Genomic DNA, 11,191 nt, shown 5'->3' on the forward strand with positions numbered 1-11,191 from the left:
CAGATTGCCAGGATGTGTGCTTCGACCATGCGCTGACCAACTGGCAAGTGTCTTCACTGACATTCTCAACCTGTCCCTGTCCGAGTCTGTAATACCAACATGTTTAAAACAGACCACCATAGTGCCTGTGCCCAAGAACACTAAGGTAACTTGCCTAAATGACTACCAACCTATAGCACTCATGTTTGTAGCCATGAAGTGCTTCGAAAGGCTGGTCATGGCTCACATCAACACCATTATCCCAGAAACCCTAGAACCACTTCAATTTGCATACCACCCCAACAGATCCACAGATGATGCAATCTCTTTTGCACTCCACACTGCCCTTTCCCACCTGGACAAAAGGAACACCTATGTGTGAATGCTGTTCATTGACTACAGCTCAGCGTTCAACACCATAGTGCCCTTAAAGCTCACCAATAAGCTAAGAACCCTGGGACTAAACACCTCCCTCTGCAACTGGATCCTGGACTTCCTGACGGGCCGCCGACTTCCTGACGGGCAGCCTATAGGGAGAAAGTCAGAGACCTGGCCGTGTGGTGCCAGGACAACAACCTCTCCCTCAACGTGATCAAGACTAAGGAGATGATTGTGGACTACAGGAAAAGGAGGACCGAGCACGCCCCCATTCTCATCAACGGGTCTGCAGTGGAGCATGTTGAGAGCTTCAAGTTCCTTGGTGTCCACATCACCAAAAAGCTAACACACCAAGACAGTCGTAAAGAGGGTACGACTGGGTCCTCAGATCCTCAAATGGTTCTGCAGCTGCACCATCGAGGGCATCCTGACTGGTTGCATCACTTCCTGGTATGGCAACTGCTCAGCCTCCAACCGCAAGGCACTACAAAGGGTAGTGCGTATGGCCCAGTAAATCACTGGGGCTAAGCTGCCTGCTATCCAGGACCTCTACACCAGGGGGTGTCACAGGAAGGCCCTAAAAATTGTCAAAGACCCCAGCCACCCCAGTCATAGACTGTTTTCTCTGCTACTGCATGGCAAGCGGTACTGGAGCACCAAGTCTAGCACCAAAAGGCTTCTCAACAGCTTTTATCCCCAAGCCATAAGACTCCTGAACAGGTAATCAAATGAATACCATTTTAACTACATTTACATTTACATTTACATTTAAGTCATTTAGCAGACGCTCTTATCCAGAGCGACTTACAAATTGGTAACTACACATTAATGTACATATTCCTTCATATTAGCCCGACTAACCGGTGCCCCCGCACATTGGCCCGGACTATTTGCATTGTGTCCCGCCATCTCCCACCATCAAACCCCCTCTTTTATGCTGCTGCTACTCTAATTTTGTCATATATAATTCATAATTACAGGTTATTGAGACTTTTCTACTATTACGTGGGGGACTTTTATTTTAACATTTCCCAAATTCCGTGATACGGAAGTACGTTTTTGTGCTGCTGACGAGACGCTGATTTGTTGCGCTGACAACAACCAGCTAGCTAGCTATCTTCTTGACAAAAAATACACTTTTAAATTGTTGCGTGCCATTTTAACTAGCTAGGTAACCGAGATCAAAATGACCACTAAAAAGAAGCGGACACCACATTCACAAAACGACAGATGGGTTGTTGTTGCAGCAGGTAAATTAGGCAACTGTAGCTAGCTAACGTTAGTTTACTAATTTCACTTTCATCTGTGCATAACCTAATATTGTAACAGTAATTGTTATATCTGTGGTATAACAAATATGTGTATAACTAACCTTTGGTCTAACGTTCGCTAGTTAACTAAATAGCTAGCTGGCATCTACGTAACGTTAGGTAGTTAACGTAATAGTAGTTTAGACAGCATGTAGCTAAGTTACTGTCAATGCTGGTTCGTCTTTCCAGCTACTACAATGGTAGTTGTTGTTGCATGATCTATCGTAGCCGAGTTAGCGCAACTTCACGATAATTATAAATCCATAGTACAGTGATCTAAACTAGAGCTAGATCTATCGTTATCTAACTGGAGCAGCTCCACTTGCAACAATGTTTCGCGTCCAGCAGTGGGCTGCGTCGGTGACAACAGCAGCAGCATGTCATGTATTTGTGTATTTCTTTGCCCATACAGACTCTGCAGTGGAAACACCAAAGAAAGATGACAGTGACCCCACTTTCATCCTGCTTAGGAACCCTTCAACAGGTAGCTAGTTAGCATCAATAGCACATTTTACACAGACACAACGTAAACTACCTATCATTCGAAGCAAAACTATGAAAGTCAAAAGCATTGAAAAAAAGCATTCTCCAAAGTGGTAGCTAGCTTTCTCTTTACTATATCTAGTGAAATTAGCTAACTATCTATTTTTACTTTTCTAGATGCAGCGTCTTTGTACCTGTTGGGCAGTGGTGATGTGCAGCTGTATGAGGTCAAAGCCTTCAACGAGGACTTCCACTCCTGGTTCATTGGCCAGACAGTACAGAGAGGTAATTTCCAATCAGATGATAGGTAGTTAAGCGTAACCAGTCTTAATACATGGTGAAGATTCAAATATTTTATTTTATTTTGAACAGATGGGAGACTTCTGTATGTCACTCCAATGGATCCCCTCTACCTACTGTTGCCCTACTTGATCAAAGCGGGTAAAGAGGTAAGTAGTGTGTCCAATCAAAAACACATATTTTGACCAATGTGCAAAATACACTCTTTGTTGTGTAGATAATCCTCTAAGAAAACCAATGTTCAAACCTCATCTCTCTTTCATAATCTGTTATATTTGTAATAATGACAATTACAACAATACTGAATGAACACTTTTATTTTAACTTAATATAATACATAAATAAAATAAATTTAGGCGCAAATAATTCATTAAACATGTTCAATTTGGTTGAAATAATGTAAAAACACAGTGTTGGTGAAGAAAGTAAAAGTGCAATATGTGCGGTGTAAACAAGCTAACGTTTAAGTTCCTTGCTCAGAACATGAGAACATATGAAAGCTGGTGGTTCCTTTTTAACATGAGTCTTCAATATTCCCAGGTAAGAAGTTTTAGGTTGTAGTTATGGGAATTATAGGACTATCTCTATACCATTTGTATTTCATATACCTTTTTCTACTGGATGTTCTTATAGGCGCTATAGTATTGCCAGCCTAATCTCGGGAGTTGATAGGCTTGAAGTCATAAACAGCGCTGTGCTTCAAGCATTGCGAAGAGCTGCTGGCAAACGCAGGAAAGTGCTGTTTGAATGAATGCTTACAAGCCTGCTGCTGCCTACCACCGCTCAGTCAGACGCTCTATCAAATATCAAATCATAGACTTAATTATAATATAATAAATACAGAAATACGAGCCTTTGGTCATTAATATGGTCAAATCCGGAAACTCTAGAAGAAAAAGAAACACACACCTATTAAGGCGAGGTGCTGGCTAGCGGAGTAGAAAACTTGAAAATAAAGGAGAGCTGCACACTCTAGGAGCTCATTTAGAAAACAAAACTTTTTTTCTTTCAGTGAAATACGGAACCGTTCCGTATTTTATCGAACGGGTGGCAACCCTAAGTCTAAATATTGCTGTTACATTACACAACCTTCAATGTTATGTCATAATTATGTAAAATTTTGGCACATTTTGGCACATTAATTACGGTTTTGTTAGGAAGAAATGGTCTTCACACAGTGCTGCATATACACTGACTCTGCTTGCACTGAACGCAAGAGAAGTGACACAATTTCCCGAGTTAATATTGCCTGCTAAATGTAATTAATTTTAACTAAATATGCAGGTTTAAAACAATATACTTGTGTATTGATTTTAAGAAAGTCATTGATGTTTATGGTTAGGTACATTGGTGCAACGATTTACATTGGTGCAACGATTGTGCTTTTTTCGCGAATGAGCTTTTGTTAAATCATCACCCGTTTGTTGAAGTAGGCTGTGATTCGATGATAAATTAACAAGCACCGCGTTGATTATATGCAACGCAGGACAAGCTAGTTAAACTAGTAATATCATCAACCATGTGTAGTTAACTAGTGATTATGTTAAGATTGATAATTTTTTATAAGATAAGTTTAATGCTAGCTAGCAACTTACCTTGGCTCCTTGTTGCACTCGCGTAACAGGTGGTCAGCCTGCCACGCAGTCTCCTCGTGGATTGCAATGTAATCGGCCATAATCGGCGTTCAAAAATGCCGATTACCGATTGTTATGGAAACTTGAAATTGTCCCTAATTAACCGGCCATCAGTCGACCTCTAATGCAAAGTTCCTGTTCTTTTTTTCAATTTTTTTTTCAAGCCTTTTACATTTAATTCAGCTCATGTCCTGCAAAAGTTTTTCGACCCATGGAAACAACTTGGAAGACGACGAACACAAAATGTAAAATCCTCAAAAGTTTTGCAGATTAAGCTATACCTCTCTGTTAACAGAGCTTGGTGCTTATTATCGGATGTATTAGGTTAAAGAAATCAGAGTTTTTGGACATAATGTTACTGCTATTTCAGAGAAAGACCCCACTGAACGATTCAGAACATGAATTATATTTGTCTTGGTAAAATATATTTTATAACATAAGGAAGTGAAATGTCAACACCAAAGTGCTTTTTCACCCACCCTGGTGGACACCCCAAGGGAAGGCCATAAGACCATACTCACTTTAGAAATTCATTTAATTGGTTTTATTGCATCTTCATCTCCCCGTTTATGATTACATCTTCGTCAGTCTTTCTCTCTTTGTGATCTCTCTTGTTCCCCTCCCCCCCTTTATGATTACATCTTCGTCAGTCTTTCTCTCTTTGTGATCTCTCTTGTTCCCCTCCCCCCCTTTATGATTACATCTTCGTCAGTCTTTCTCTCTTTGTGATCTCTCTTGTCCCCCCCTTTGTGATTTCATCCATCTCTCTTTCTCTCTTTGCGATGTCCTGTCCTCTCTTTGCGATGTCATCTGTCTTCCTCTCTTTTGTGATGTCATCTCTGTCCTGTGTGATTCCATCTCTGTTCGGTCATTGTGATGACATATCATTCGGTCTTTCTCTCTCTTTGCAAGGTCATTTCTGCCCTTTTGTGATGTCATCTGTCTTCTTTTTTGTGTGATTTAATTTCTCTGTGTTCTGCTGTAGGGGAAGTTCCAGCCCGTGGACCAGGTAGTGATGGACGAGGACTTCCCAGCATGCACCAGGCTGCTGAGCTGCACACGCTCCCAGGCCTCCCTGCACCATGTGGCTGAGGAGAAAGGTCAGAGGTCACTGTGTTCAGCAGATACAAACTAATGTTGAAAGTTAATGTGATCCTCAGAAACAATCAACTATCAAACTCTGATTACAACCCCTTTCAACCCAATAATTATCTTCTCACTCGTACGTCAGTCTGAAGCGCACATGAATGGTTGCTGTATTAAATGTGTATATCAGATCCTCAGAGACTGCAGCAATCTTGTGACATTGTTTCTGATTTTCTAAGAATGAGCTGCACGTGCACACAGAATACAAGTGTAAGGTTGTGGTCTCAGGTGTTATACATGCTCTTTGTGCTGCTCCTTCAGAGGTGGGCAGTCAGAAGTTTCAGCGCTACAGCCAGGAGAGGACCATGGAATGGTTAAAGAAAAAGGTACACGTTGATCACTATGAGCTGCAAATGCCCATATCATCCTCTATTGCAGTGGTTCCCAACCTTTGTCAGTTACTGTACCACCAACTGAATGTTACTCTGCCCGGAGGACCCCTGAAGTACACCCTCATGTGCATTTTACCAGTAGGCCATTGGTCTCATGATTCTTCTCTAGTCCCCCATGTGGATAGGCCCAGTACCCCCAGGTGTCCTAGTCTAAGGTGTGCAAGGTTTTGTTCTAGCCCATTAAACTAATCATCAATCAGGTGTTATGCCATGCTGTGGGTTCCCAGGAGAGGAGTGGGGAATGGTCATGCTGTGGGTTCCCAGGGGAGGAGTGGGGAATGGTCATGCTGTGGGTTCCCAGGAGAGGAGAGGGGAATGGTCATGCTGTGGGTTCCCAGGAGAGGAGTGGGGAATGGCCATGCTGTGGGTACCCAGGGGAGGAGTGGGGAATGGTCATGCTGTGGGTTCCCAGGAGAGGAGTGGGGAATGGTCATGCTGGGGGTTCCCAGGAGAGGAGTGGGGAATGGTCATGCTGTGGGTTCCCAGGGGAGGAGTGGGGAATGGTCATGCTGTGGGTTCCCAGGAGAGGAGTGGGGAATGGTCATGCTGGGGGTTCCCAGGAGAGGAGTGGGGAATGGTCATGCTGTGGGTTCCCAGGGGAGGAGTGGGGAATGGCCATGCTGTGGGTTCCCAGGGGAGGAGTGGGGAATGGTCATGCTGTGGGTTCCCAGGAGAGGAGTGGGGAATGGCCATGCTGTGGGTTCCCAGGGGAGGAGTGGGGAATGGTCATGCTGTGGGTTCCCAGGGGAGGAGTGGGGAATGGCCAGTAGATGTGACAGCGTTAACTGTGTGTTGGTCTGGCTGTGTCTCTGCTGTTCCAGGCTGAGAGGACAGTGAAGATCCTCAGAAAGAGTAACATCTCAGTGGGAGAGGGAGTAAAGTCCACGACGTATGTCCGAGTCAAGCAGGAGTCAGAGACCCAGGAAGGTGAGTCAAGCCCAGGTTCAGTCTGGTCCAGTACTATATACCTGGGCATGCTCTCCCTGGCCTGCATACATAACATAAACCAGAGGATGGCACCAAAACCCTTGTAGAGATCAGGGGCCTCATTTATAACTGATGCATGCATTTTACACTAAATATCTGCGTGCTCCATTTCTGAAAAGACTGAGCAAAAATATTTAGATTATAAACTTGGTGCACGCCATACATACGCATGTTTCCCGTTATAAATCACCTGTTATAATTTACCTCTCGTAAAACGCCCTCCATTCACCATGTATGATGAATATAACACCTATCATTTGCTGTATAATTTGGAACTATTTGCATTAGGCCACAGCATACAAAAGATTAATTGTTGTTCAATATTTAGTTTGTTAGTAGATTATTGTTTTTCTATGTCCTGTCTTGGTATAATCTCTGAGATTAAATAGGCTATGATGTCGTGCTCATATCGCACAGCAATACTGTGGCCTACCCATTCAGTCAAATATTTCACGTAAGCTACCGGTCTATTTACTGTGTTGGCAGACTGTTTGAGTCTTTAGCAGTCATTTCTGCTGTGTCTGGGAAAGGATGTGTGTCAGTTTGTGAATGAGAAAACAAGGGCAACTTGTTGTGGACCTGTCAGTGGAACATTTAGATTCAGAAATGTTCTCCATCCACTCTTCCACCAACCTAAACATGATGGACGGCCCGCAAATTCTGACACATTGTCTAGGGCCGGCTACTCAAAATAACATGTATTTACAGTACTTGCAGTAGTATACATAGGCCTACTTCAATGTTCAATTTGACAGTATTATAAAATGTGCGGTCTCTGGGATTGAAAACTTGAAACACATAGTCTATTTATTTACTAGGCTACTAGGTTAAATGAGATGCGCATGGTCATTTGTTGTATGGCTTCTTCGGGAATATAAACCCATCACCGCCAAAAAAGGTGAATCATTTATTCTCCAATGGTTATGAAAATAAACTAAATAGGATAAATATTCATACGTCTATTTTAAATTCTACAGATCATTTTTTTTTCTCACTAACGGCAAATGGCTGCATTCTTGTTCATATGTTTTCCTGTTTTATTTATGAACAAGCTTTTCATCATTTCCTCCATTTGCACAAAATACTTACTTCCCAGCTTGCAATACAATATTTCAACCACTAGCAGAGATGTGTACTCATTGTCTAAAGTTTGCGGAGAAGTGAGCATATTCTCACGTCAACCAACGTTTGCATGAACTGGCGCATGCACATTTTGGGCTGTATTTTGTACATATTCCCCAGGACCTAGCTACGCCCCAGGACCTAGCTACGCCCCAGGACCTAGCTACGCCCCAGGACCTAGCTACGCCCCAGGACCTAGCTACGCCCCAGGACCTAGCTACGCCCCAGGACCTAGCTACGCCCCAGGACCTAGCTACGCCCCAGGACCTAGCTACGCCCCAGGACCTAGCTACGCCCCAGGACCTAGCTACGCCCCAGGACCTAGCTACGCCCCAGGACCTAGCTACGCCCCAGGACCTAGCTACGCCCCAGGACCTAGCTACGCCCCAGGACCTAGCTACGCCCCAGGACCTAGCTACGCCCCAGGACCTAGCTACGCCCCAGGACCTAGCACAGCAGACTTAGCCAATTCCTGTTTTACATTGAGTTTCACACAAGATCAGATTGTAAACCCAGTTTTCTGTGATATCAATAGCAAGGTTATAATTGTGTAATGAAATATATAAAGTGATGCTGTGGTATTAACACTCTCATGCCCTCTATTCATAACCACACAGAGGACTACCTGCGATATGCCCATGGCCTGATATCTGAGTACCTCAGTGAAGACCTGAGCAAAGCCCTCCTCAAGCATCTCCAGTATGTACACACATTGACTATACTTAGTTTTTATGTATTCATGTTAAAAGCACAATCTAGAATTACATTTTCATGTAGCTTCATTGTAACTGCCACTGAGTCATTTTTATTCAATGGAAGCCGCCCCCAGAACTGCAGATGAGCGGGCGGTTTGAGGCAGTTCTTTTCAAAACACATCCCACACAGTGCAGGGCCCAGGGCAGCACTTTGACTGTAAATGTACTGGTGATTCAAGTGCCAGATTGTGAAATTAAGACCATGTTAGTACTGAAGGTAACACATTAAGCAGTATTGTTAGTGTGTAACAGTTTGATGGTGAGTCAGTAATCCTTCACTTTCCTCCTGACAGGTTACCTGAGCTCTCAAGTCCTAAGGAGGTGGAGCCTCCCTCAAAGGTATTTTCTCCAACTTCATTTTGAATCTGTGTCGTCACACCCTGTAGTTATATTTGTATACAGCATATTTGTTCCAAGTTCTGTGTTTATTCGGTAATTTTTTTGTGGATTTTTTTCAATTTACTGCTTGCTTTTAGATATTGCAGCCCCAGTGGCTCTTCAACTGTGTTCTATTGACATTCACCTGATGGTTGCAGTGTAGCAGTAGATTAGTGTGTTTTTCTTCCTGTTTCACGTGTGTTGGTGGGTGTGGTTGGCAGGTTTGCGGTAGTCATGGTATCTTGCGTGTCCCTGGCTTGTCTGTGTCGTGTGTCTGGGATGTGATGGTCGGTGTTCTGAGTGGAAAGTACGGCTAACTGTGTAAGTGCCGTGTTCGGTCGGCAGAAGCGGAAACTGACTGACAAACCATTGGAGGCAGGAGAGGACTACACCAAATTCAACAGCTCCGATTTCTCCCGCAAAGTGAGTGAGATTAGGGGCAGTCTGCACGAAGGGACCAAGGAGAGAAATGAGGGGGGGACTCTTGCAGGCATTTTTTTCTCTAACAGTTTTCTAGGTAGTGATAGGTTTCCCGTACCTTACTAAATCTCATGTCTTTTTGGTTTTATAGTTATGCCTACATAATACATATACGTTTACAGGGCTCTGAAGTGCAAACATTTTAGTCACATATGCTCCTAAATATTTAGCTGCGTGACATTCCATTTTGATTTAGGAGCACCAGTGCATCTAGAAAAAAAAATTGGCCCCAAAATAATAGTTGTAATGATTAGGCTTCGCTGTAGCTTCGCTGTAGCGCTGTTTCCCTGTGCCCTGGAGAAACAAGCGTCTCTAGCCCAAACCGTTCAAAAGCAGGCCGCATTTTACATTCATAAACCATGTCGCGGGTCGTTAGCACCTTGATCAGTGACGTTACCTCATTAGCTATCAGTTACCTCATAAGCTAGCTAGTTAACAACCTGGACCTGGTAACTTTAACAGTATAGCCAAACATGTAGGGCACAGAAAGAAAGGAAAAGGCATAGCTTCTTCAGGTGATCAATGATCATAGCAATGATTGAATGACACATTTGCATGTCCTCCTCACAAACCTGACATCCTTAAACAGACAGTGTACAGTTGTCTATGTAATGCATCTCAATAGGAAACAGTAGAAACCTAATATTTCACAACTCTTTTTAATTTCAATGACAGGTATTTGTATCAACATTTTAGTTAAACTAATTTCCAGAGTTCCGTATTAGTTTCTAGGGAACAACATGTGCTTCAGCAGAAGCTAGAATTCACATTGATATACAGTCTATCAATAAAAACATTTTCTGGGGCTGCTAAATTTGATGTGGTGCTCCTAACTTTAAATTGGGAGCAGCAGTGCTATCAACGAAAATGTCTTTTAGAGCCCTGTATATAAATGTCTTTTAGAGTCCTGTATATAAATGTCTTTTAGAGTCCTGTATATAAATGTCTTTTAGAGTCCTGTATATAAATGTCTTTTAGAGCCCTGTATATAAATGTCTTTTAGAGCCCTGTATATAAATGTCTTTTAGAGTCCTGTATATAAATGTCTTTTAGAGTCCTGTATATAAATGTCTTTAGAGCCCCGTATATAATTTTCAGTCAAGCTAAACCATTCTACGTGATTGCAGTTTAAAGCAATGCAGTGCAGAGGCCTACAAGTAACCTCTGTCTGGAAATGAGTCATGCTGATATGTAATAACGTTTCAGCCATCTTAACTCAAGGCGGATGAGCAATGCTATTGACTCTCTCTTCTCGTCCTCCAGCCGCCCAAGAAGATGAGTGCTGCACAGAAGACCCTGGCCAAGGTGGACAAAACAGGCATGAAGAGCATGTCTGCCTTCTTCAGCCCCAAGGGCAAGGCAGAGAAAAAATGAATGTTAGGATGATACAGCAGTTTGTGTGTCTGTTGGTGTGCGTGTCTACAGTGTGTGTCTTTGTCTGTCGGTCGATGTGCGTGTCTACAGTGTGTCTCTGTCTGTCTGTCGGTCGGTGTGCGTGTCTACAGTCTGTGTGTGTGTCTGTCGGTGTGCGTGTCTACAGTGTGTGTTTCTGTCGGTCTGTGTTTGTGTGTGCCGATCGGTGTGGGTGTCTAGTGTGTGTGTCTGTCGGTGTGCGTGTCTACAGTGTGTGTGTGTCGGTCTGTGTGTGTATGTGTGTGTCGGTCGGTGTGCGTCTACAGTGTGTGTCGGTGTGCGTGTCTATAGTGTGTGTCTGTCAGTGTGTGCCGGTCGGTGTGTGTGTCGGTGTAGTGTAATGTCTGTGTGTCTGTGTGTGTGTGTGTGTCTGTCGGTCTGTGTGTCTACAGTGTGTGTGCACTGTGCTTTTGGTAATAAAGAAAATAACTATT

At 43.3% G+C, this 11,191-nt stretch overlaps 1 protein-coding gene across 4 annotated transcripts; it reads left to right on the top strand.

Annotated features, from left to right (window-relative positions):
• Nucleotides 1-1,407: 1,407 nt before the first annotated feature.
• LOC129820752 (ribonuclease H2 subunit B-like) lies at nt 1,408-11,191 on the top strand. Of its 4 annotated transcripts, none has more exons than XR_008754238.1 (11): nt 1,408-1,607; nt 2,080-2,151; nt 2,328-2,435; nt 2,523-2,599; nt 5,070-5,184; nt 5,492-5,556; nt 6,444-6,549; nt 8,349-8,430; nt 8,780-8,825; nt 9,086-9,287; nt 10,608-10,629. XR_008754238.1 is itself a non-coding variant. In XM_055877690.1 (11 exons), exons 1-11 carry the CDS (start codon nt 1,544-1,546, stop codon nt 10,716-10,718), a joined length of 924 nt encoding a protein of 307 aa, XP_055733665.1. In that variant the 5' UTR covers nt 1,408-1,543; the 3' UTR covers nt 10,719-11,191. The 4 variants fall into 4 exon arrangements, 2 of the variants coding, with proteins under 2 accessions (XP_055733665.1, XP_055733666.1); XR_008754239.1 differs by having other exon boundaries at nt 8,780-8,824; nt 9,068-9,287; XM_055877690.1 differs by having other exon boundaries at nt 9,210-9,287; nt 10,608-11,191.

This window comes from Salvelinus fontinalis, chromosome 23 (assembly GCF_029448725.1).
Source record: "Salvelinus fontinalis isolate EN_2023a chromosome 23, ASM2944872v1, whole genome shotgun sequence".
In the NCBI taxonomy this organism is placed as follows: Eukaryota; Metazoa; Chordata; class Actinopteri; order Salmoniformes; family Salmonidae; genus Salvelinus; species Salvelinus fontinalis.